We start from the raw sequence: 21,799 nt of genomic DNA, 5'->3' as shown, positions 1-21,799 counted from the left end.
GCACTGAGAATTCCCCGATGGATTTTTGGGTTCTCTGTCAATTTTTGGGATTTTTGGGTTCTCTCTCAATTTTTGGGGGGCACTGAGAATTCCCCGATGGATTTTTGGGTTCTCTGTCAATTTTTGGGATTTTTGGGTTCTCCCTCAATTTTTGGGATTTTTGGGTTCTCTCTCAATTTTTGGGGGGCACTGAGAATTCCCCGATGGATTTTTGGGTTCTCTGTCAATTTTTGGGAATTTTGGGTTCTCTCTCAATTTTTGGGATTTTTGGGTTCTCCCTCAATTTTGGGGGGGGGCACTGAGAACTCCCCGATGGAATTTTGGGCCACCCAGAGCAGAACCCCAAATATTTTGGATTTTGGGGTACCAGGACGCCCCCCCAAAAAAAAAGGGACAAAAAGGACCTGGAGGGGGCCAAGCACTTGGAATCCACCACAAAAAACTCCAACAATTTCCAAGATTTTTATTTCAAACCCTTTCCCCCTTCCCTTCCCACGGCAAAAAATCAAAAAAAAAATCCCAAACGACCTAAAAAAAAACCCCCAAAAATCGACGATAAAAATGAGTTTTACAAACACCAAGTCAGCTCTTCCTGGCTGACCCCGTAGGGCAAAAAAAAACACCCCAAAAAAACCCCCAAAACCCCCAAAATTCAGGAATTCCACGCCAGCAGTTCCTAAAATCCCCCACAAGAGGCCAAACATGCCTATAAATACAATATTTACACACCAACCCCACAGCTCCCCACCCCAAAAAATAACCAAACACACCCAAAAGTGCATTTGTGGTTCATATCAAAACCCATTATTATTAATATTATTATTATTATTATTAATTAATTTTTTTTTTCATTAAATCTGAAAGATTGGCCTGCAAAGTCCGTTTGGTTTTTTTTTTATTATTATTTTTTTTTTAACCATTTAGTAACTTTTCTCATATATTTACGAAAATAAATTATACAGCCACTATTTGAATAAATTAAGCACACACACACCAAAAAAAAAAATTAAAATTAAAATTAAAATTAAAAATTAAAAAAAAAAGGGGGGGATAAAAATAAAAAAATCAAAATAAAATGAAGCAAAAGCTGCAATTTTTTTTTGTTGTTTTTTCGTTAATTCCAAAGGGTGATTCCCAAAATCCTGGGAATCTCCTGCCCTGGGAGCTGCTGGAATTTGCTCCTTCCTCCTCCAAAGCTGAGGCTGGATCCCCTGAAATTCCTGGGGACTGGGGGGAAGCCCTGGACTGGGAGCACTGGGAGCACCCCGGGGTGGCACTGGGAGCACCCCAAGGTGGATTTTTAGGGACTGGGAGCACCCTAGGGTGCCACTGGGAGCACTGGGAATGACCCAAGATGGATTTTGGGGCACTGGGAGCACCCCGGGGTGGCACTGGGAGCACCCCAAGGTGGATTTTTAGGGACTGGGAGCACCCCAGGGTGGGATTTTGGAGCACTGGGAGCACCCCAAGGTGGATTTTTAGGGACTGGGAGCACCCTAGGGTGCCACTGGGAACACTGGGAGCACCCCAAGGATGGATTTTTAGGGACTGGGAGCACCCTGGGGTGGATTTTTAGGGACTGGAAAAACCCCAAGGATGGATTTTTAGGGTCTGGGAGCACCCTAGGGTGACACTGGGAGCACTGGGAGCACCCCAAGGATGGATTTTTAGGGACTGGGAGCACCCTAGGGTGACACTGGGAGCACTGGGAGCACCCCAAGGATGGATTTTTAGGGACTGGGAGCACCCTGGGGTGGCACTGGGAGCACTGGGAATGACCCAAGATGGATTTGGGGGCACTGGGAGCACCCTAGGGTGACACTGGGAGCACCCCAAGGATGGATTTTTAGGGACTGGGAGCACCCTGGGGTGGCACTGGGAACACTGGGAATGATCCAAGATGGATTTTGGGGCACTGGGAGCACCCCAGGGTGGCACTGGGAGCACCCTAGGGTGGGATTTTGGGACACTGGGAGCACTTGGGGAACCCCAGGATGGGATTTTGGGAATTGGGAGCACCCCAAGGTGGATTTCGGGACACTGGAACACCCCAGGATGAGTTTTTGGGGAATTGGGAGCACCCAAGGGTGGCAAAAAAACCCCCCCAAAAAAAACCCCAGCACCCCCCATTCCCAAAGAAAAGTGGGAATGCTGCCACCACCACCCCATGGCAAAAAAACCAGGATTTCCCCTGGATTCCTTCCCAAATTCCCAAATTCCCTGCATCCCATTATCCATCCCTGATCCATTTTCCTTTTTTTTTTTTTTTTCCCAGAGTCTCATTTTGGTTTTTTTGGGAAGAAAAACTGGACCAGGCTGGTTTTTAGGAAGCTTTTTCCCTCACAAAATCCCACGAGGCATTTCCACGGATTTTTCAAGCTCGGTTTCATCCAAAAACCTGGAATTTTTTTTTAAGGATTTTGGCTTTTTTCTTTGTTTGTTTTTTGGTTTTTTTTTTCCCTCTCCAAATCCCAGCTGGAGCAGGCAGGATTTGCAGGATTTGTAGCACCTTCCGTGGCAAAAGCAGCTTGGAATTTTTTTTTTTTTCCATGAAAATCCACAAAAATTCCAGGATTTGGCATCATCCCCCCCCCACTTCCCTCACAGGTCCTGGCAGCTCGCAGGGAATCCTCAGATCCAGCAGGAAAATTCCTTGGATTCAGAGCTGCTCCTTGAAAACACAGCAGGGAAAGAAGAATTCCTCCAGAATTCCCAGCTGGAATTCCTGCTCAGGGCATGGAGCTCGGGAATCCCAAAGGGGTGAAGGAGGGAATTTGTGCCCAAAAAATCGGGAAAAATCCACAATTCTCCTGGATTTGCTGTTCCCAAAATATCCCAGGGACACGAGGGAGCTGCTCCAGCAGAGGAAATCTTCATTCCCAGCCTCTGGAATCCACCAGGCTGGGAAAAGCCCATCCCAAATTTTGGGATCCCTGGAGAGCTCCGGAAATTCCAGCAGCTTTTCCACCTCCCAGGGGAATCTTCCAGGAATTTTCCCTTTGGATCCATCACATCCCACGCTCCTCCTTCCTCTTCTTCTTCAAGCTTTTCCCAGGATGTTCCTGCCAATCCTGGAAGGGTTTGGATCTGGTTTTTTCCCAAAATCTTGGGAAGCTGTGGAGCTGCTGAGAATTCCATATTTTATTTCTTCCCGGGGTTATTCCCAGGGGTTATTCCAACCCCCCTGGCTCCGTTTGCAGCTCTCCAGCGAGGATCAAAACCTTGGAACAGAGGGATCTTCCCAGAAAATTCCCCAAGGTGGGATCAGAAAATCCAGGGTTTTTTTGTTTGTTTTTTTTTTTTTTCCTCATGCTGAAAAATCAAATTAAAAAATAAAAAAATACAAAAAATAAAAAAAATCCAGAGACATCCAAACCGAAAACTTCCAGGAAAAGTTGGGAATAGTGCCGTGACATTCTTCGTCCCGCGGGGATCCCGCGGGGCCGGGATTCCTTTTCCCAGGAGGAATCCTGCTCTGCTGGCTTTCCCGGGAATGCTGGGATTCCTGGGATTCCTGGGAATGCTGGGCCCTCTCCTCCAGGGAAAAGAGCAGCAGCAGCAGCAGCAGGAGCTCGGCTTCCCACCACGGCACGAGGGCGACAACCAAATTCCTGCCGGGAAAAAACATCGGGAATTGGGATCAGATGGGATCGAGCCCATTCCCACACCATTCCCAGCCTATTCCCAACAATCCCAGCCCATTCCCACACCATTCCCAGCCCATTTCCAGCCCATTCCCAACCCATTCCCAGCCCGTTCCCAACCATTCCCAGCCCGTTCCCAACCATTCCCAGCCCGTTCCCAACAATCCCAGCCCATTCCCACATCATTCCCACCCCATTCCCAGCCTATTCCCAACAATCCCAGCCCATTCCCAGCCTTTCCCAGCCCATTCCCAACCATTCCCAGCCTATTCCCAACCATTCCCAGCCTATTCCAAACAATCCCAGCCCATTCCCAACCATTCCCAGCCCATTTCCAACCATTCCCAGCCCATTCCCAGCCCATTCCCAACAATCCCAGCCCATTCCCACATCCTTCCCAGCCCATTCCCAATCATCCCAACCATCCCAACCCATTCCCAACCATCCCAGCCCATTCCTGGACCATTCCCAACCATCCCAGACCATTCCTACACCATTCTTGGCCATTCCCAGACCACCTCTGAACCATTCCAGACAATTCCCAGATCATTCCTGACCATTCCCAACCAATCCCAGACCATCCCTGAACCATTCCTGACCTATCCCAGCCCATTCCCAGCCCATTCCCACCCCATTCCCAGCCCATTCCCAGCCATTCCCACCCCATTCCCAGCCTTTCCCAGCCCATTCCTGGACCATTCCCAGCCCATTTCCAACCATTCCCAGCCTATTCCCAACAATCCCACCCCATTCCCACCCATTCCCACCCATTCCCAACCATCCCACCCCATTCCCACCCCATTCCCACCCCATTCCCACCCATTCCCACCCCATTCCCAACAATCCCACCCCATTCCCACCCATCCCACCCCATTCCCAACCATCCCAGCCCATTCCCAACAATCCCAGCCCATTCCCACATCATTCCCACCCCATTCCCAATCATCCCAACCATCCCACCCCATTCCCACCCCATTCCCACCCCATTCCCAATCATCCCACCCCATTCCCATCCCATTCCCACCCATCCCACCCCATTCCCACCCCATTCCCACCCATTCCCAGCCGTTCCCGCACCGTGGGTGCCGCTCCGGCTCCGCTACGTGGAGGATTCCGGCTCCTGCCTCTGTCGGGAGAGGAGCTGGGCCTCCCTGAGGGCCAGGTACTGCTCCTCCTGCGGGTCGTAGTAGTAGAACTTGCGGATGTAGGAGATCAGGGGCCTGGAAAACAGCGGGAAGAGCCGGATCCCTGAGCCACAGCCCCTCCAAAATTCCCAAAACACATCCCGGAGAAACATCAGGAATAGCTGGATTCCTGAGACACAGCCCCACTGAAATTCCTAAAATACATCCCAGAGAAACATCAGGAATAGCTGGATCCCTGAGCCACAGCCCCTCCAAAACTCCCAAAATACATCCTGGAGAAACATGGGGAAGAGCTGGATCCTTGAGACACAGCCCCTCCAAAATTCCCAAAATACATCCCAGAGAAACATGGGGAAGAGCTGGATCCTTGAGACACAGCCCCTCCAAAATTCCCAAAATACATCCCAGAGAAACATGGGGAAGAGCTGGATCCTTGAGACACAGCCCCTCCAAAATTCCCAAAATACATCCCGGAGAAACATCAGGAATAGCCGGATTCCTGAGACACAGCCCCACTGAAATTCCTAAAATACATCCCAGAGAAACATCAGGAATAGCTGGATCCCTGAGCCACAGCCCCTCCAAAACTCCCAAAATACATCCTGGAGAAACATGGGGAAGAGCTGGATCCTTGAGACACAGCCCCTCCAAAATTCCCAAAATACATCCCAGAGAAACATCAGGAATAGCCGGATTCCTGAGCCACAGCCCCTCCAAAATTCCCAAAATACATCCCAAAGAAACATGGGGAACAACCGGATTCCTGAGACACAGCCCCTCCAAAATTCCCAAAATACATCCCAAAGAACCACTGGGAACAGCCAGAGCCCCGAGACACAACTCCTCCAAAATTCCCAAAATACATCCCAAAGAAACATGGGGAACAACCGGATTCCTGAGACACAGCCCCTCCAAAATTCCCAAAATACATCCCGGAGAAACATGGGGAAGAGCTGGATCCTTGAGACACAACCCCTCCAAAATTCCCAAAACACAACCAGAGCTTCTTCCCTGGAAAAACATTGGGAACAGCCGGATTCCTGAGACACAGCCCCACTGAAATCCCTAAAACACATCCAGAGGCTCTTCCCTGGAAAATCACCGCTTCCCAAACCTCTGGCACAGCAGGGAATTCCTCATTCCCAAGGCGCTCAGAATTCCCACGGCATCCCTAAACCCCACAGGACATCGATCCCAAAGCGATCCCAAAGCTGGAAAAGCCAAGGATTCCCACCCGGATCTGTGGTCAGGGAGCCTGGGAGGGAATTCCAGGTTTTGATGCAGGGGGAGGGAATTCCAGGTTTTGATCCAGGGGAAGGAATTCCAGGTTTTGATGCAGGGGAGGGAATTCCAGGTTTTAGATCCTGGGGCAGGGAATTCCAGGTTTTAGATCCCGGGGAGGGAATTCCAGGTTTTGATGCAGGGGGGATCCCAGGATTTGATCCGGGGGGAGAGAATTCCAGGTTTTGATGCGGGGGGAGGGAATTCCAGGTTTTAGATCCTGGGGCAGGGAATTCCAGGTTTTGATCCAGGGGGGATCCCAGATTTTGATCCAGGGGAGGGAATTCCAGGTTTTGATCCAGGGGAGGGAATTCTAGATTTTGATCCAGGGGAGGGAATTCCAGGTTTTGATCCAGGGGAGGGAATTCTAGATTTTGATCCAGGGGAAGGAATTCCAGGTTTTGATGCAGGGGGATCCCAGATTTTGATGCAGAGGAGGGAATTCCAGGATTTGATCCAGGGGAGGGAATTCCAGGTTTTAGATCCCGGGGCAGGGAATTCCAGGTTTTGATCCAGGGGAGGGAATTCCAGGTTTTAGATCCCGGGGCAGGGAATTCCAGGTTTTGATGCAGGGGGGATCCCAGGTTTTGATGCAGAGGAGGGAATTCCAGGATTTGATCCCAGGGCAGGGAATCCCAGGATTTGATCCCGGGGCAGGGAATCCCAGGATTTGATCCCGGGGCAGGGAATCCCAGGATTTGATCCAGGGGGGATCCCAGATTTTGATCCAGGGGAGGGAATTCCAGGTTTTGATGCAGGGGGGATCCCAGGATTTGATGCAGGGGGAATTCCATGTTTTGATGCAGGGGAGGGAATTCCAGGATTTGATCCCGGGGCAGGGAATCCCAGGATTTGATCCCGGGGGATTCCGGGACTCACTTGGGCAGCGGGAGCTCGGGAATGTGGTCGATCCGGACCAGCTGCCGGATGCGGAAGCGGCAAAGGTGCTGCAGGGATTTGACGTTGCTGAACCTGGAGACGGGATACAGGAGCTGGACGGGCGTCGGAGGGAGACCTTTCCGGGGCAAAAAAAGGAGATTTTGGGCACCAGGGTTAGGCAGGAGTAGATTCCCGGGCTCACCTGGAAAATCCCGTTCCCAGTTCCCTGGATAATCCCATTCCCAGGCTCGTCTGGATCCCTGGACAATCCCATTCCCTGGATCCCTGGACAATCCCATTCCCAGGATCCCTGGACAATCCCATTCCCAGCTCCCTGGCATTCCCATTCCCAGCTCCCTGGACAATCCCATTCCCAGGATCCCTGGACAATCCCATTCCCAGATTCACCTGGACAATCCCATTCCCAGATTCACCTGGACAATCCCATTCCCAGCTCCCTGGACAATCCCATTCCCTGGATCCCTGGACAATCCCATTCCCAGATTCACCTGGACAATCCCATTCCCAGCTCCCTGGACAATCCCATTCCCTGGATCCCTGGACAATCCCATTCCCAGCTCCCTGGCAATCCCATTCCCAGTTCCCTGGCAATCCCATTCCCAGCTCCCTGGACAATCCCATTCCCTGGATTCCTGGACAATCCCATTCCCTGGATTCCTGGACAATCCCATTCCCAGATTCACCTGGACAATCCCATTCCCAGCTCCCTGGACAATCCCATTCCCAGGATCCCTGGACAATCCCATTCCCAGTTCCCTGGACAATCCCATTCCCAGCTCCCTGGACAATCCCATTCCCAGATTCACCTGGACAATCCCATTCCCAGGATCCCTGGACAATCCCATTCCCAGTTCCCTGGACAATCCCATTCCCAGCTCCCTGGACAATCCCATTCCCAGATTCACCTGGACAATCCCATTCCCAGCTCCCTGGCAATCCCATTCCCTGGATCCCTGGCAATCCCATTCCCAGCTCCCTGGCATTCCCGGGCTCACCTGGACAATCCCATTCCCAGCTCCCTGGCATTCCCATTCCCAGCTCCTTGGCATTCCCATTCCCAGCTCCTTGGCATTCCCATTCCCAGCTCCCTGGCATTCCCATTCCCAGCTCCCTGGCATTCCCGGGCTCACCTGGACAATCCCATTCCCAGCTCCTTGGCATTCCCATTCCCAGCTCCCTGGCATTCCCGGGCTCACCTGGCACGCGGGAGCGCAGGAAGTAGAGGAATTTCCCGTTCTTGGAGTGCATCGTGGCCCTCCTGATGAACTCCACCACGGACTGGCAGCGGTCCTCGAACTTGGGGTGGCACCACAGGCTGAAGGTCCCTTCGGAGAGAAAGAATTCCCGTTATCCCGGGGATTTTTGGGAAAGCACAGGGGAATTATTCCCGTTATCCCGGGGGATTTTTGGGAAGGCACAGGGGAATCATTCCCGTTATCCCAGGGGATTTTGGGAAATCATAGGGGAATTATTCCCATTATCCATGGGGATTTTTGGGAAAGCACAGGGGAATCACTCCTGTTATCCAGGGGATTTTTGGGAAGGCACAGGGGAATTATTCCCGTTATCCCGGGGGATTTTTGGGAAGGCACAGGGGAATCATTCCCGTTATCCCAGGGGATTTTGGGAAATCATAGGGGAATTATTCCCATTATCCATGGGGATTTTTGGGAAAGCACAGGGGAATCACTCCTGTTATCCAGGGGATTTTTGGGAAGGCACAGGGGAATTATTCCCGTTATCCCGGGGGATTTTTGGGAAGGCACAGGGGAATCATTCCCGTTATCCCAGGGGATTTTGGGAAATCATAGGGGAATTATTCCCATTATCCATGGGGATTTTTGGGAAAGCACAGGGGAATCACTCCTGTTATCCAGGGGATTTTTGGGAAGGCACAGGGGAATTATTCCCGTTATCCCGGGGGATTTTTGGGAAGGCACAGGGGAATCATTCCCGTTATCCCAGGGGATTTTGGGAAATCATAGGGGAATTATTCCTGTTATTCCTGGGGATTTTTGGGAAAGCACAGAGGAATTATTCCTGTTATCCATGGGGATTTTTGGTAAAGGACAGGGGAATAATTGTCTTTATTCCAAGGAATTTTTGGGAAAGCACAGGGAAATCATTCCCGTTATCCCGGGGGATTTTTGGGAAAGCACAGGGAAATCATTCCCGTTATCCCGGGGCATTCTTGATAAAGGATAGGTGAATAATTCTCTTTATTCCAAGGAATTTTTGGGAAAGCACAGGGAAATCATTCCCGTTATCCCGGGGGATTTTTGGGAAGGCACAAGGGAATTATTCCCATTTTTCCAAGGAATTTTTGGGAAAGCAGCTTCCCCAGCACCATCACGGAAGCAACATGGGAATCAGTGACAAACCTGGCATTCCCAAAATCCCCTGGAATGGGCTTTTTTACGGATTTGGGAACAGCCCAACTTACCAACAGTCACCTATTTAATAAATTAAATATTCGTCTATTGAAGACATTAAATATTCTTGTATTTAGTAAATTAAGTATTTTTCTATTTAGTGAATTTAATATTCTTATATTTAGTAAATTAAATATTTTTCTATTTAGTGAATTGAATATTCTTGTATTTAGTAAATTAAATATTTTTCTATTTAGTCAATTGAATAAGTCTCACCTCGGTAGTGCTCCATGCGGGTGTGTATGTAATGGAGCTGGGAATGGCATCCCAAAAAATCCCAAATTCTGGGAATGTCTCACCCCGGTAGTGCTCCATGCGGGTGTGTATCTAACGGAGCTGGGAATGGCATCCCAAATATTTTGGGATCCCGGGAATGTCTCACCCCGGTAGTGCTCCATGCGGGTGTGTATTTACAGGAGCTGGGAATGGCATCCCAAGGAATCCCGGATCCCGGGAATGTCTCACCCCGGTAGTGCTCCATGCGGGTGTGTATCTAATGGAGCTGGGAATGGCATCCCAAGGAATCCCAAATTCTGGGAATGTCTCACCCTGGTAGTGCTCCATGCCTGGGAATGGCATCCCAAGGAATCCCGGATCCCGGGAATGTCTCACCCCGGTAGTGCTCCATGCGGGTGTGTATGTAATGGAGCTGGGAATGGCATCCCAAAAAATCCCAAATTCTGGGAATGTCTCACCCCGGTAGTGCTCCATGCAGGTGTGTATTTACAGGAGCTGGGAATGGCATCCCAAGGAATCCCAAATTCTGGGAATGTCTCACCCCGGTAGTGCTCCATGCGGGTGTGTATCTAATGGAGCTGGGAATGGCATCCCAAATATTTTGGGATCCCGGGAATGTCTCACCCCGGTAGTGCTCCATGCGGGTGTGGTGCGTGACGCCCTGCGAGCGGAAGCTCAGGCTCAGGATGTAGCGGGGGTCGGAGCTGTCCCGCACCAGGAAGGATCCGTCGGCTTTTCCCTTCAGCTTCATCTCGGCGTCCTCCCAGTTCATGGGGCCCCAGTACCACCCGCACTGGGAACGGGCAGAGTCAGGATTCCCGAGGGAAAAAAATCCCAGCAGGGCGATTCCCGAGGGAAAAAAATCCCAGCAGGGCGATTCCCGAGGGAAAAAACTCCCAGCAGGGCGATTCCCGAGGGAAAAAAATCCCAGCAGGGCGATTCCCAAGGGAAAAGCCCAGCAGGGCGATTCCCAAGGGAAAATCCCAGCAGGGCGATTCCCAAAGGAAAACTCCCCCAGCAGGGCGATTCCAAAGGGAAAAAACTCCCAGCAGGGCGATTCCCGAGGGAAAAAACTCCCAGCAGGGCGATTCCCGAGGGAAAAAACTCCCAGCAGGGTGATTCCCAAGGGAAAAAAATCCCAGCAGGGTGATTCCCGAGGGAAAAATCCCAGCAGGGTGATTCCCAAGGGAAAAGTCCAGCAGGGCGCTCCCCACAATTCCCAAGGGAAAATCCCAGTCCCTGAGGGCTCAGATTCCCAAATCCCAATCCCTAAAGGGTCGATTTTCCAAATCCTAATCACTGAGGGGTTGGAATCCCAAATCCCAGTCCCTGAGGCTCACATTCCCAATCCCCATTCCCGAGGCTCCCATTCCCAATCCCATTCCCAATCCCATTCCCGAGGCTCCATTCCCAATCCCATTCCCATTCCCATTCCCCATTCCCAATCCCCATTCCCAATCCCATTCCCAACCCATTCCCAATCCCCATTCCCATTCCCAATTCCCATTCCCAATCCCATTCCCAATCCCATTCCCAATCCCATTCCCATTCCCATTCCCCATTCCCAATCCCCATTCCCAATCCCATTCCCAATCCCATTCCCAATCCCATTCCCATTCCCATTCCCAATTCCCATTCCCAATTCCATTCCCAATCCCATTCCCAATCCCCATTCCCATTCCCAATCCCATTCCCAATCCCATTCCCAATCCCATTCCCGAGGCTCCCATTCCCAATCCCATTCCCAATCCCATTCCCAATCCCATTCCCAATCCCATTCCCAATCCCATTCCCAATGCCATTCTCATTCCCAATCCCATTCCCAATCCCCATTCCCAACCCATTCCCAATCCCCATTCCCATTCCCAATTCCCATTCCCAATCCCATTCCCAATCCCCATTCCCATTCCCAATCCCATTCCCGGCGTTCCCGCACCTTCTCCAGCTCCCGGAGGCTGGCGGCGAAGCTGCCGGGGTCGGGCCGGGCCGGGACACTCGGCTGCCCCGGGGCCTCGGGCGGCCGCAGCGGCGCCGGCCGGGCAGGGGCGTCTGCAGGGACACCGAGACGTCACCGTCACCGTCACCGTCACCCGGAGCGGCCACGGTCAGTGTCACCGTCACCATCACCCGGAGCGGCCACGGTCACCGTCACCGTCACCGTCACCCGGAGCAGCCACAGTCAGTGTCAGTGTCACCATCACCCGGAGCGGCCACGGTCAGTGTCAGTGTCACCATCACCGTCACCCGGAGCAGCCATGGTCAGCGTCACCACCACCGTCACCATCACACGGAGCAGCCATGGTCAGTGTCACCGTCACCATAATCCGGAGCGGCCACAGTCAGTGTCAGTGTCACTGTCACCATCACACGGAGCGGCCACAGTCAGTGTCACCGTCACACGGAGCGGCCACGGTCAGTGTCACCGTCACACCGAGCAGCCATGGTCACCGTCACTGTCACTGTCACACGGAGCGGCCACAGTCAGTGTCACCGTCACACGGAGCGGCCACGGTCACCATCACCGTTACACCGAGCAGCCATGGTCACCGTCATTGTCACTGTAACACGGAGCAGGCCACGGTCAGTGTCACCGTCACTGTCACCCGGAGCGGCCATGGTCAGCGTCACCAACACCGTCACCATCACACAGAGCGGCCATGGTCAGTGTCACTGTCACCGTCACACGGAGACAGCAGGATCATTGTCACCATCACCATCAGATGGAGACAGCGAGGTCCCTATCACCGTCACCGTCACACGGAGACAGCGGGATCATGGTCACTGTCACTGTCACTGTCATTGTCATTGTCACACAGAGAAAGACAGGTCATTGTCCCCATCATTCAGGGTCATTGTCACCATTACACAGAGACAGCCGGATCGTTGTCATTGTCACTGTCACACACAGACAGCCGGGTCGTTGTCATTGTCACCATTACACAGAGACAGCCGGATCGTTGTTATTGTCACTGTCACACACAGACAGCCGGGTCGTTGTCATTGTCACCATTACACACAGACAGCCGGATCGTTGTTATTGTCACTGTCACACACAGACAGCCGGGTCGTTGTCATTGTCACCATTACACACAGACAGCCGGGTCATTGTCATTGTCACTGTCACACACAGACAGCCGGATCGTTGTCATTGTCACTGTCACACACAGACAGCCGGGTCATTGTCATTGTCACTGTCACACACAGACAGCCGGGTCGTTGTCATTGTCACTGTCACACAGAGACAGCCGGGTCGTTGTCATTGTCACCATTACACACAGACAGCCGGGTCATTGTCATTGTCACCATTACACACAGACAGCCGGGTCGTTGTCATTGTCACTGTCACACACAGACAGCCGGATCGTTGTCATTGTCACTGTCACACACAGACAGCCGGGTCGTTGTCATTGTCACTGTCACACACAGACAGCCGGGTCGTTGTCATTGTGACCCAGAGACAGCCCAGGGTCACTGTCACTGTCACCCAGACACAGACAGGTCATTGTCATTGTCACCACTGTTGTCACACCGAGACAGCCAGGGTCACTGTCACTGTCACCCAGAGACACCTGGAGATTGTAGGAGGGAAAAAGTGGGAATTCCAGGAGGGAAAGGGCGGAATTCCAGGAGGGGAATGATGGAATTCCAGGAGGGAAAAGGTGGAATTCCAGGAGGGAAAAGGCGGAATTCCAGGAAGGAAAAGGCAGAATTCCAGGAGGGAAGGGCGGAATTCCAGGAGGGAAAAGGCGGAATTCCAGGAGGGAAGGACGGAATACCAAGGGAAAAAAAAGCAGAATTCCTGGAGGGAAAAGGCAGAATTCCAGGATGGGAAAAGGCGGAATTCCTGGAGGGAAAAGGCAGAATTCCAGGAGGGAAGGGCGGAATTCCAGGAGGGAAGGGCGGAATTCCAGGAGGGGAATGATGGAATTCCAGGAGAGAAAAGTGGAATACCAAGGAAAAAAAAAAGCAGAATTCCCGGAGGGAAGAGGCGGAATTCCCGGCGGGAAGGGCGGAATTCCCGGCTCCGGGGCTGACCTGCGGCGTGCGGCGGCGGCGGCGGCCGGAAGCTTTGCAGCGAGGAGCCGGCGGGCCCCAGGAGCACCGGAGGCAGCAGCGATCCGCCAAAATCATCTGGGACAGAGAAACGGCTCAGGAGAGCGGGAACCGACAGCCCCGGAGCCGGGAAACCGCCGGAAAACGGGATCCGGGAATTCCAACAGAGACCGGGAAACCGCCGGAAAACGGGATCCGGGAATTCCCAGCACAGCCCCGGAGCTGGGAAACCGCCGGAAAACGGGATCCGGGAATTCCAACAGAGACCGGGAAACCGCCGGAAAACGGGATCCGGGAATTCCAACAGAGACCGGGAAACCGCCGGAAAAGGGATCTGGGAATTCCCAGCCCAGCCCCGGAGCTGGGAAACCGCCGGAAAAGGGATCTGGGAATTCCAACAGAGACCGGGAAACCGCCGGAAAACGGGATCTGGGAATTCCCAGCCCAGCCCCGGAGCCGGGAAACCGCCGGAAAATGGGTCTGGGAATTCCAACAGAGACTGGGAAACCGCTGGAAAACGGGATTTGGGAACTCCCAGCACAGCCCCGGAGCCGGGAAACCGCCGGAAAAGGGATCTGGGAATTCCAACAGAGACCGGGAAACTGCCGGGAAAGGGATCTGGGAATTCCCAACAGACACCGGGAAACCGCCGGAAAACGGGATCTGGGGATTCCCAGTGACAGCTCCTCTCTGGTTTGGGCACTGCTGGAGGACAGGGATTCCTTTTCCAGCACTGGAATTCCCAGGGCTCCAGGGATCATTCCCAGGTTTCCACTGGCAATTCCCAAGGCTCCAAGGACCATTCCCAGGTTCCCAAGTTCCATTCCCAGTTCCCAAGTTCCATTCCCAGTTCTCAAGTTCCATTCCCAGTTCCCAAGTTCCATTCCCAGTTCCCAAGGACCATTTCCAGTTCCCAAGGACCATTCCCAGTTCTCAAGTTCCATTCCCAGTTCTCAAATTCCATTCCCAGTTCTCAAGTTCCATTCCCAGTCCCCAAGCCCCATTCCCAGTTCCCAAGCCCCATTCCCAGTTCCCAAGCACCATTCCCAGTTCCCAAGTTCCATTCCCAAACTCCATTCCCAGTCTCCCAGCCCCATTCCCAGTCTCCCAGCCCCATTCCCAGTTCCCAAGGACCATTCCCAGTCCCCAAGTTCCATTCCCAAGCCCCATTCCCAGTCTCCCAGCCCCATTCCCAGTCTCCCAGCCCCGTTCCCAGTCTCCCAGCCCCATTCCCAGTCTCCCAGCCCCGTTCCCATCCCCATTCCCAGTCTCCCATTCCCAGTCTCCCAGCCCCATTCCCAGTCTCCCAGCCCCATTCCCAGTCTCCCATTCCCAGTCTCCCAGCCCCATTCCCAGTCTCCCAGCCCCATTCCCAGTCTCCCATTCCCAATCTCCCGTTCCCAGTCTCCCAGCCCCATTCCCAGTCTCCCAGCCCCATTCCCAGTCTCCCATTCCCAGTCTCCCGTTCCCAGTCTCCCAGCCCCATTCCCAGTCTCCCATTCCCAGTCTCCCAGCCCCGTTCCCAGTCTCCCAGCCCCGTTCCCAGTCTCCCAGCCCCGTTCCGGGCCGTACCCAGCAGGCTGAGGCTCCGGCGGGGCGGCGGCGGCGGCGTCGGCGGCTGCGGGGAGCCGAGCCCTCGCTGGGAAATGTCCACGTCCACCAGCGACACCGTCTCGCCTGGAAAAGCAGATGGAAAACCCAGCTGGGCCCGGCATCTTCCCAGGTTTTTATCCCCGTTTGCCGCTCCCAAAATTAATTTTTTGCATCCTTGGAGAGGCCTGGAGGGAATTTTTTCCTCCCCTCCCCAAGCCCAGCAGCTGGATGGGATGAGGAGGATCCAAGGGATTGGTTTTTTTATTTTTATTTTTTTATCCCAGCTTGGAATTCCCACATGGAGCAGAGCTGATCCACGTGTGGCACCGGGGGCATTTCGAAAATGTTTCGATTTTTACAAAAAGTCGTTTTAAAAAAAGCCAGATAAAGTAAAAAAATCAAGGAAATCGAGATTAAAGCAAAGCTTTGGCACCTCCAGGCTTTCCTCTGCGGAAAAGCAGCTCCTCCCCTGGAGATCTTAGAGCCTCTCCTTGGGCTTAAACCCTTCCTTGGGGGTCTTAGACTGGATTTAAACCCTTTCCTGGGGGTCAGACTTTGGATTTAAACCCTTTCCTGGGGGTAAACTCTGGATTTAAACCCTTTCCTGGGGGTCAGACTCTGGATTTAAACCCTTCCTTGGGGTCTTAGACTGGATTTAAACCCTTTCCAGGGGGTCAGACTCTGGATTTAAACCCTTTCCTGGGGGTAAACTCTGGATTTAAACCCTTCCTTGGGGGTAAACTCTGGATTTAAACCCTTTCCTGGGGGTCAGACTCTGGATTTAAACCCTTTCCTGGGGGTCAGACTCTGGATTTAAACCATTTCCTGGGGGTCAAACTCTGGATTTAAACCCTTTCCAGGGGGTCAGACTCTGGATTTAAACCCTTTCCTGGGGGTAAACTCTGGATTTAAACCCTTCCTTGGGGTAAACTCTGGATTTAAACCATTTCCTGGGGGTAAACTCTGGATTTAAACCCTTTCCTGGGGGTAAACTCTGGATTTAAACCCTTTCCAGGGGGTCAAACTCTGGATTTAAACCCTTTCCTGGGGGTAAACTCTGGATTTAAACCCTTTCCTGGGGGTAAACTCTGGATTTAAACCATTTCCTGGGGGTCAGACTCTGGATTTAAACCCTTTCCTGGGGGTAAACTCTGGATTTAAACCCTTCCTTGGGGGTAAACTCTGGATTTAAACCCTTTCCTGGGGGTCAGACTCTGGATTTAAACCATTTCCTGGGGGTAAACTCTGGATTTAAACCCTTCCTTGGGGGTCAGACTCTGGATTTAAACCCTTTCCTGGGGGTCTTAGAACCTGTCCTTGGGCTTAAACCCTTCCTTGGGGGTCTCAGACCCTGTCTTTGGATTTAAACCATTTCCTGGGGGTCTTAGACCAGGTCCTAGGGCTTAAACTCTTTCCTGGGGGTTTCAGACTCTGTCCTTGGGTTTAAATCCTTTTTTGGGGGTCTTAGACCAGGTCTTTGGGCTTAAACCCCTTCCGTGGGGGTCTTAGAACCTGTCCTTGGGTTTAAACCCTTTTTTGGGGGTCTCAGACTCTGTCCTTGGTTTTAAACCCTTTCATGGGGATCTTAGGCCCTATCCTTGGGTTTAAACTCCTTCTTGGGGGTCTTAGGCCTGGTCCTAGGGCCTAAACCCTTCCGTGGGGGTCTTAGACCCTGTCTTTGGGCTTAAACCCCTTCCTGGGGGTCTTAGAACCTGTCCTTGGGTTTAAACCCTTTCCTGGGGGTCTCAGACCCTGTCTTTGGGCCTAAACCATCTTAGGCCCTGTTTAAACCCCTTCCTGGGGGTCTTAGAACCTGTCCTTGGGTTTAAACCCTTTCTTGGGGGTCTCAGACCCTGTCTTTGGGCCTAAACCATCTTAGGCCCTGTTTAAACCCTTTTCTGGGGGTCTTAGACCAGTCCTTGAGCTTAAACCATTTCCTGGGGGTCTCAGACTCTCTCTTTGGATTTAAACCCTTTCCTGGGGGTCTTAGACCAGTCCTTGGGTTTAAACCCTTTTCTGGGGGTCTTAGACTCTATCCTTGGGCTTAAACTCATTCCTGGGGGTCTTAGAACCTCTCCTTGGGTTTAAACCCTTTCCTGGGAGGTCTCAGAGCCTGTCCTTGAGCTTAAACTCCTTCCTGGGAGTCTTAGGCTCTGTCCTTGGGTTTAAACCCTTCCTTGGGGGTCTCAGACCCTGTCCTTGGATTTAAACCATTTCCTGCTGGTTTAGACCCTGTTCTTGGAGTTTAAACCCTGTTCCTGTGGTTTAAACCCCGTTCTGGATTTTAGGCCCCGTTCCTGGGCTCAGATCCTCTCTCTGGGTTCTCCTTTTTGGGTCGAGGCCCGCAGGACCCAGGGACACCTCAGAGATCCCGGGCTGGGACCGCGCGAAGCGAAACTCCCACAGCAAAACAAAGAGAAAACCCCAAAGTCGCAGAAATTGCCCCCAAATCCTCACCTGTGAAGAGGGGGCTGAACACGACCGGGGAAAAGGCACTTTGGGTTCTCGTCAGTCGGGGCTTCCTGCGGGGAAAAACCGGGAAACGGCGTCGGGAACGGCGGAATTCCCGGGAGCGGCGGAATTCCCAGGAACGGCGGAATTCCCGGGAACGGCGGAATTCCCGGGAGCGGCGGAATTCCCGGGAACGGCAGAATTCCCGGGAGCGGCGGAATTCCCGGGAGCGGCGGAATTCCCGGGAGCGGCGGAATTCCCGGGAACGGAAAAATTCCTGAGAATGGCAGAATTCCCGGGAACGGCAGAATTCCCAGGAATGGCAAAATTCCCAGGAATGGCAAAATTCCCAGGGACAGCAGAATTCCCAGGAATGGCAAAATTCCCGGGAATGGCAAAATTCCCAGAACAGCAAAATTCCCGGGAACGGCACAATTCCCGGGAACGGCACAATTCCCAGAACAGCAGAATTCCTGGAAACAGCAGAATTCCTGGAAACAGCAAAATTCCCAGGAGCACCAAAATTCCCAAGAATGGCAAAATTCCCAGGAATGGCAGAATTCCCGGGAACAGCAGAATTCCCAGGAATGGCAAAATTCCCAGGAATGGCAAAATTCCCAGGGACAGCAGAATTCCCAGGAATGGCAAAATTCCCGGGAATGGCAAAATTCCCAGAACAGCAAAATTCCCGGGAACGGCACAATTCCCGGGAACGGCACAATTCCCAGAACAGCAGAATTCCTGGAAACAGCAGAATTCCTGGAAACAGCAAAATTCCCAGGAGCACCAAAATTCCCAAGAATGGCAAAATTCCCAGGAATGGCAGAATTCCCGGGAACAGCACAATTCCCAGGAACAGCAGAATTCCCAGGAGCACCAAAATTCCCACCAGATCCATCCCACACCCACGGGGGCCACAGGTCAGGAGGAAACAGCTTCCAGCTCCCAGCAGGACCAAGGGAAGGTCCTGGTTCTTCATCATCACCATCATCATCATCATCATCATCACCAACATCACCATCATCATCATCACCATCATCATTGTCATCATCATCGTCATCATCACCATCATCATCATCATCATCGCCATCATCATCATCACCACCATCGTCATCACCATCATCATGACCACCAAGGTGACCATCCGAGTGATGAAAAATCCCGGGATTTGTGGGACAGAATGGGTCCCACACCAAAAATCCCAGGATTTGTGGGACAGGATCAGGTCCCACACCAAAAATCCCGGGATTTGTCGGACACGATGGGCTCCCACACCAACAAATCCCAGGATTTGTTGGACACGATGGGATTCCACACCAAGAAATCCCAGGATCTGTGGGGCAGGACCAGGTCCCACACCAAAAATCCCGGGATTTGTGGGACAGGATCAGGTCCCACACCAAAAATCCCAGGATTTCTTATCCCAGGATTTGTGAGGCAGGATGGGATCCCACACCAAAAATCCCAAGATTTGTGGGACACGATGGGCTCCCACACCAAGAAATCCCAGGATCTGTGGGGCAGGACCAGGTCCCACACCAAAAATCCCGGGATTTGTGAGGCAGGATGGGCTCCCACACCAAAAATTCCAGGATTTGTCGGACACGATGGGCTCCCACACCAACAAATCCCAGGATTTGTTGGACACGATGGGATTCCACACCAAGAAATCCCAGGATCTGTGGGGCAGGACCAGGTCCCACACCAAAAATCCCGGGATTTGTGGGACAGGGTCAGGTCCCACACCAAAAATCCCGGGATTTGTGGGACAGAATGGGTCCCACACCAAAAATCCCAGGATTTGTGGGACAGAATGGGTCCCACACCAAAAATCCCGGGATTTGTGGGACAGAATGGGTCCCGCACCAAAAATCCCAGGATTTGTGGGACAGAATGGGTCCCACACCAAAAATCCCGGGATTTGTGGGACAGAATGGGTCCCGCACCAAAAATCCCAGGATTTGTGGGACAGAATGGGTCCCACACCAAAAATTCCCAGGATTTGTGTCCCCCAGCAATGATTCCTCCGGCATGGAGGGAGGGCAAGCGGAGCCCCCGGAGCAGCAGAGCTGAATCCCCCTGAGGTGCCGCAGAGTGGGGACAGCCGTGGGGACAACCGAGCCACCAGCGGGGACAGCGCCCGAGCCCCCCGGCCCCTCACGGAATCCCAGAATCCGGAGGAGCCCCCGGAGAGCAGCGAGTCCAACCTCCCACGGAACCCACCCGCGGCCACCAGCCCGCGTCCCCACGGTGCCACCTCCGCTGAGCAACTCCGGGGCACGGAGATTCCACCAGTGCCTCGCCAGATCTTCCCCAAAATCCATCCCAAACCTCCCTCGGGCACAGCTGGAGTCGCCCCAATTCTCGTTCCCTGGAGAGCCCGAGCTGCTGCACCTTCCTGGTGGGAATTTGTGGAGCAAGAAGATCCCCCCGAGCCTCCTCTTCCCCAGGCGGATGCTCCGAGCGCCTCTCCCAGAGGTGTTTCCACCATCCCCAGCGGGGATGAAGGCCTGAATCGGCTCCACGGCTCCTCCCGGGCCCCGCCGGGAGCCGGATGCCAACCGGGCCCCGCCAGGAGGAACGGCCCCGGAGCATCGCAGCACCTCCGGGACAGCATCACGGCACGGCCCCCGGGACACCCGCGGGACCCGGGACACCCCCGGGACACCCCCGGGACCCGGGACACGGACCCCGGGACATCCCCGGCCACGGGGACACCCACGGCCACGGGGACACCCCCGGGACCCAGGACACCCACGGTCACGGGGACACCCCCGGGACACCCGCGGGACCCAGGACACCCACGGCCACGGGGACATCCACGGTCACGGGGACACCCCCGGAACACCCCCGGGCCCCGGGACACGGACCCCGGGACATCCCCGGCCACGGGGACACCCACGGCCACGGGGACATCCACGGCCACGGGGACACCCCCGGGACACCCCGGGGACACGGACCCCGGGACATCTCCGGGCACGGGGAGCCCCCCGGGACACCCCCGGCCCCAGGGACATCTCCGACCACGGGGACACGGCCCCCGGGACCTCCCTGGCCACGGGGACACCGCCCCCGGGACACCCCCGGGACAGCCCCGGCCGCATCCTCCCCGTGCCACCCCCGGTACCCCCGTACCTGCCCGGCTCCTGCTCCCGGCCGCGGGCCCCGCACACATCCGTGAGGCTCCCGGCCGAGGCGGCGGCGCTGGCGGCGTCCCCGGTGGCCGAGCCGCCGCTGCAGCTCTTGGTGCGGAAGAGGCGGCTGAGGCGGATGCGGAGCGAGCCCTTCCTGCCGCCGGGGCCGGTGCCGGTGCCCGCGGGCGGCGGCGCGGGGCCGGTCCCCGCCGTCCTGCCGGCGGCGCGGGCGGCCCCGCGCCCCGGCGACCCCGGCTCGTCCTCGGAGCCGCTGCCGCCCTCGTCGGGCTCCAGCGCCTCGAGCACCAGCAGCGCATCGCTGGTTTCCTCGCCGGCGGGCGGCCCGAGGCACGGGCACGGGGCGCCCGCCGCTCCCGCCGCCGCCTTCGCCGCCAGCCCCGGCGGGCGCAGCCCCAGCGCCGCCAGCTGCAGCTCCAGCCCGCTCCGCGCCGCCGCTCCCCAGCCCGCCGCCGCTTTGGGCTCCAGCGCGCAGCGGTGCCGCGGGCACAGCTCGGCCCCGCCGCCCCCCGGGACGCCCCCGCCCGCCGCCGCCGCCGCCGCCGGGCCGCAGTCCTCGCCGGGCCGGCTCTCGGCCGCCGCGTTGCGGAAAACCATCAGCTGCGGCCGCGGGCTGCGCAGCGCCGGCCCGGCCCCCGGCGGCAGCCGCCCGCCGCCCGCCGCGCCGGCACCGGTACCGGCACCGGCACCGCCCGCCGCGCCCGCCTCCGGCCCGGTGCCATAGCCCAGCAGCCGGCTGAGCACCCGGTACGAGGCCGCGGCGGCCGCCGCAGCATCCCCGTCGCGCTGCATGGCTACGGCCGCCGCATGGCCCGCGGGCACCGGGACCGCACCGGCACCGGCGGCCGCCGCCGCCGCCCTCGCACGGCCGCGGCGTCCCCCCCCCCACCCCGCCTGGCCGCCGCCGCCGC

General features: G+C 54.9%; 1 protein-coding gene across 2 annotated transcripts; it reads right to left on the bottom strand.

Moving 5' to 3' along the window:
• Positions 1 to 1,035: 1,035 nt before the first annotated feature.
• SOCS7 (suppressor of cytokine signaling 7) lies at positions 1,036 to 21,695 on the bottom strand. 2 transcript variants are annotated; one of them, XM_031507054.3, is made up of 10 exons: positions 20,872 to 21,695; positions 17,743 to 17,807; positions 15,265 to 15,369; positions 13,675 to 13,770; positions 11,576 to 11,688; positions 10,264 to 10,432; positions 8,167 to 8,295; positions 6,950 to 7,085; positions 4,722 to 4,864; positions 1,036 to 3,611 (listed from the first exon to the last, which is right to left on the bottom strand). In XM_031507054.3, exons 1-9 carry the CDS (start codon positions 21,678 to 21,680, stop codon positions 4,744 to 4,746), a joined length of 1,743 nt encoding a protein of 580 aa, XP_031362914.2. In that variant the 5' UTR covers positions 21,681 to 21,695; the 3' UTR covers positions 1,036 to 3,611; positions 4,722 to 4,743. The 2 variants fall into 2 exon arrangements, with proteins under 2 accessions (XP_031362914.2, XP_085417901.1); XM_085561775.1 differs by lacking the exon at positions 20,872 to 21,695 and having other exon boundaries at positions 17,743 to 18,957.
• Positions 21,696 to 21,799: the final 104 nt, after the last annotated feature.

This window comes from Lonchura striata, chromosome 27, assembly GCF_050655825.1.
Source record: "Lonchura striata isolate lonStrDom1 chromosome 27, ASM5065582v1, whole genome shotgun sequence".
Taxonomy (NCBI): domain Eukaryota; kingdom Metazoa; phylum Chordata; class Aves; order Passeriformes; family Estrildidae; genus Lonchura; species Lonchura striata.
Note: the sequence above shows the minus strand (reverse complement) of the source record. Positions and strands in the feature narration are given on the sequence as shown.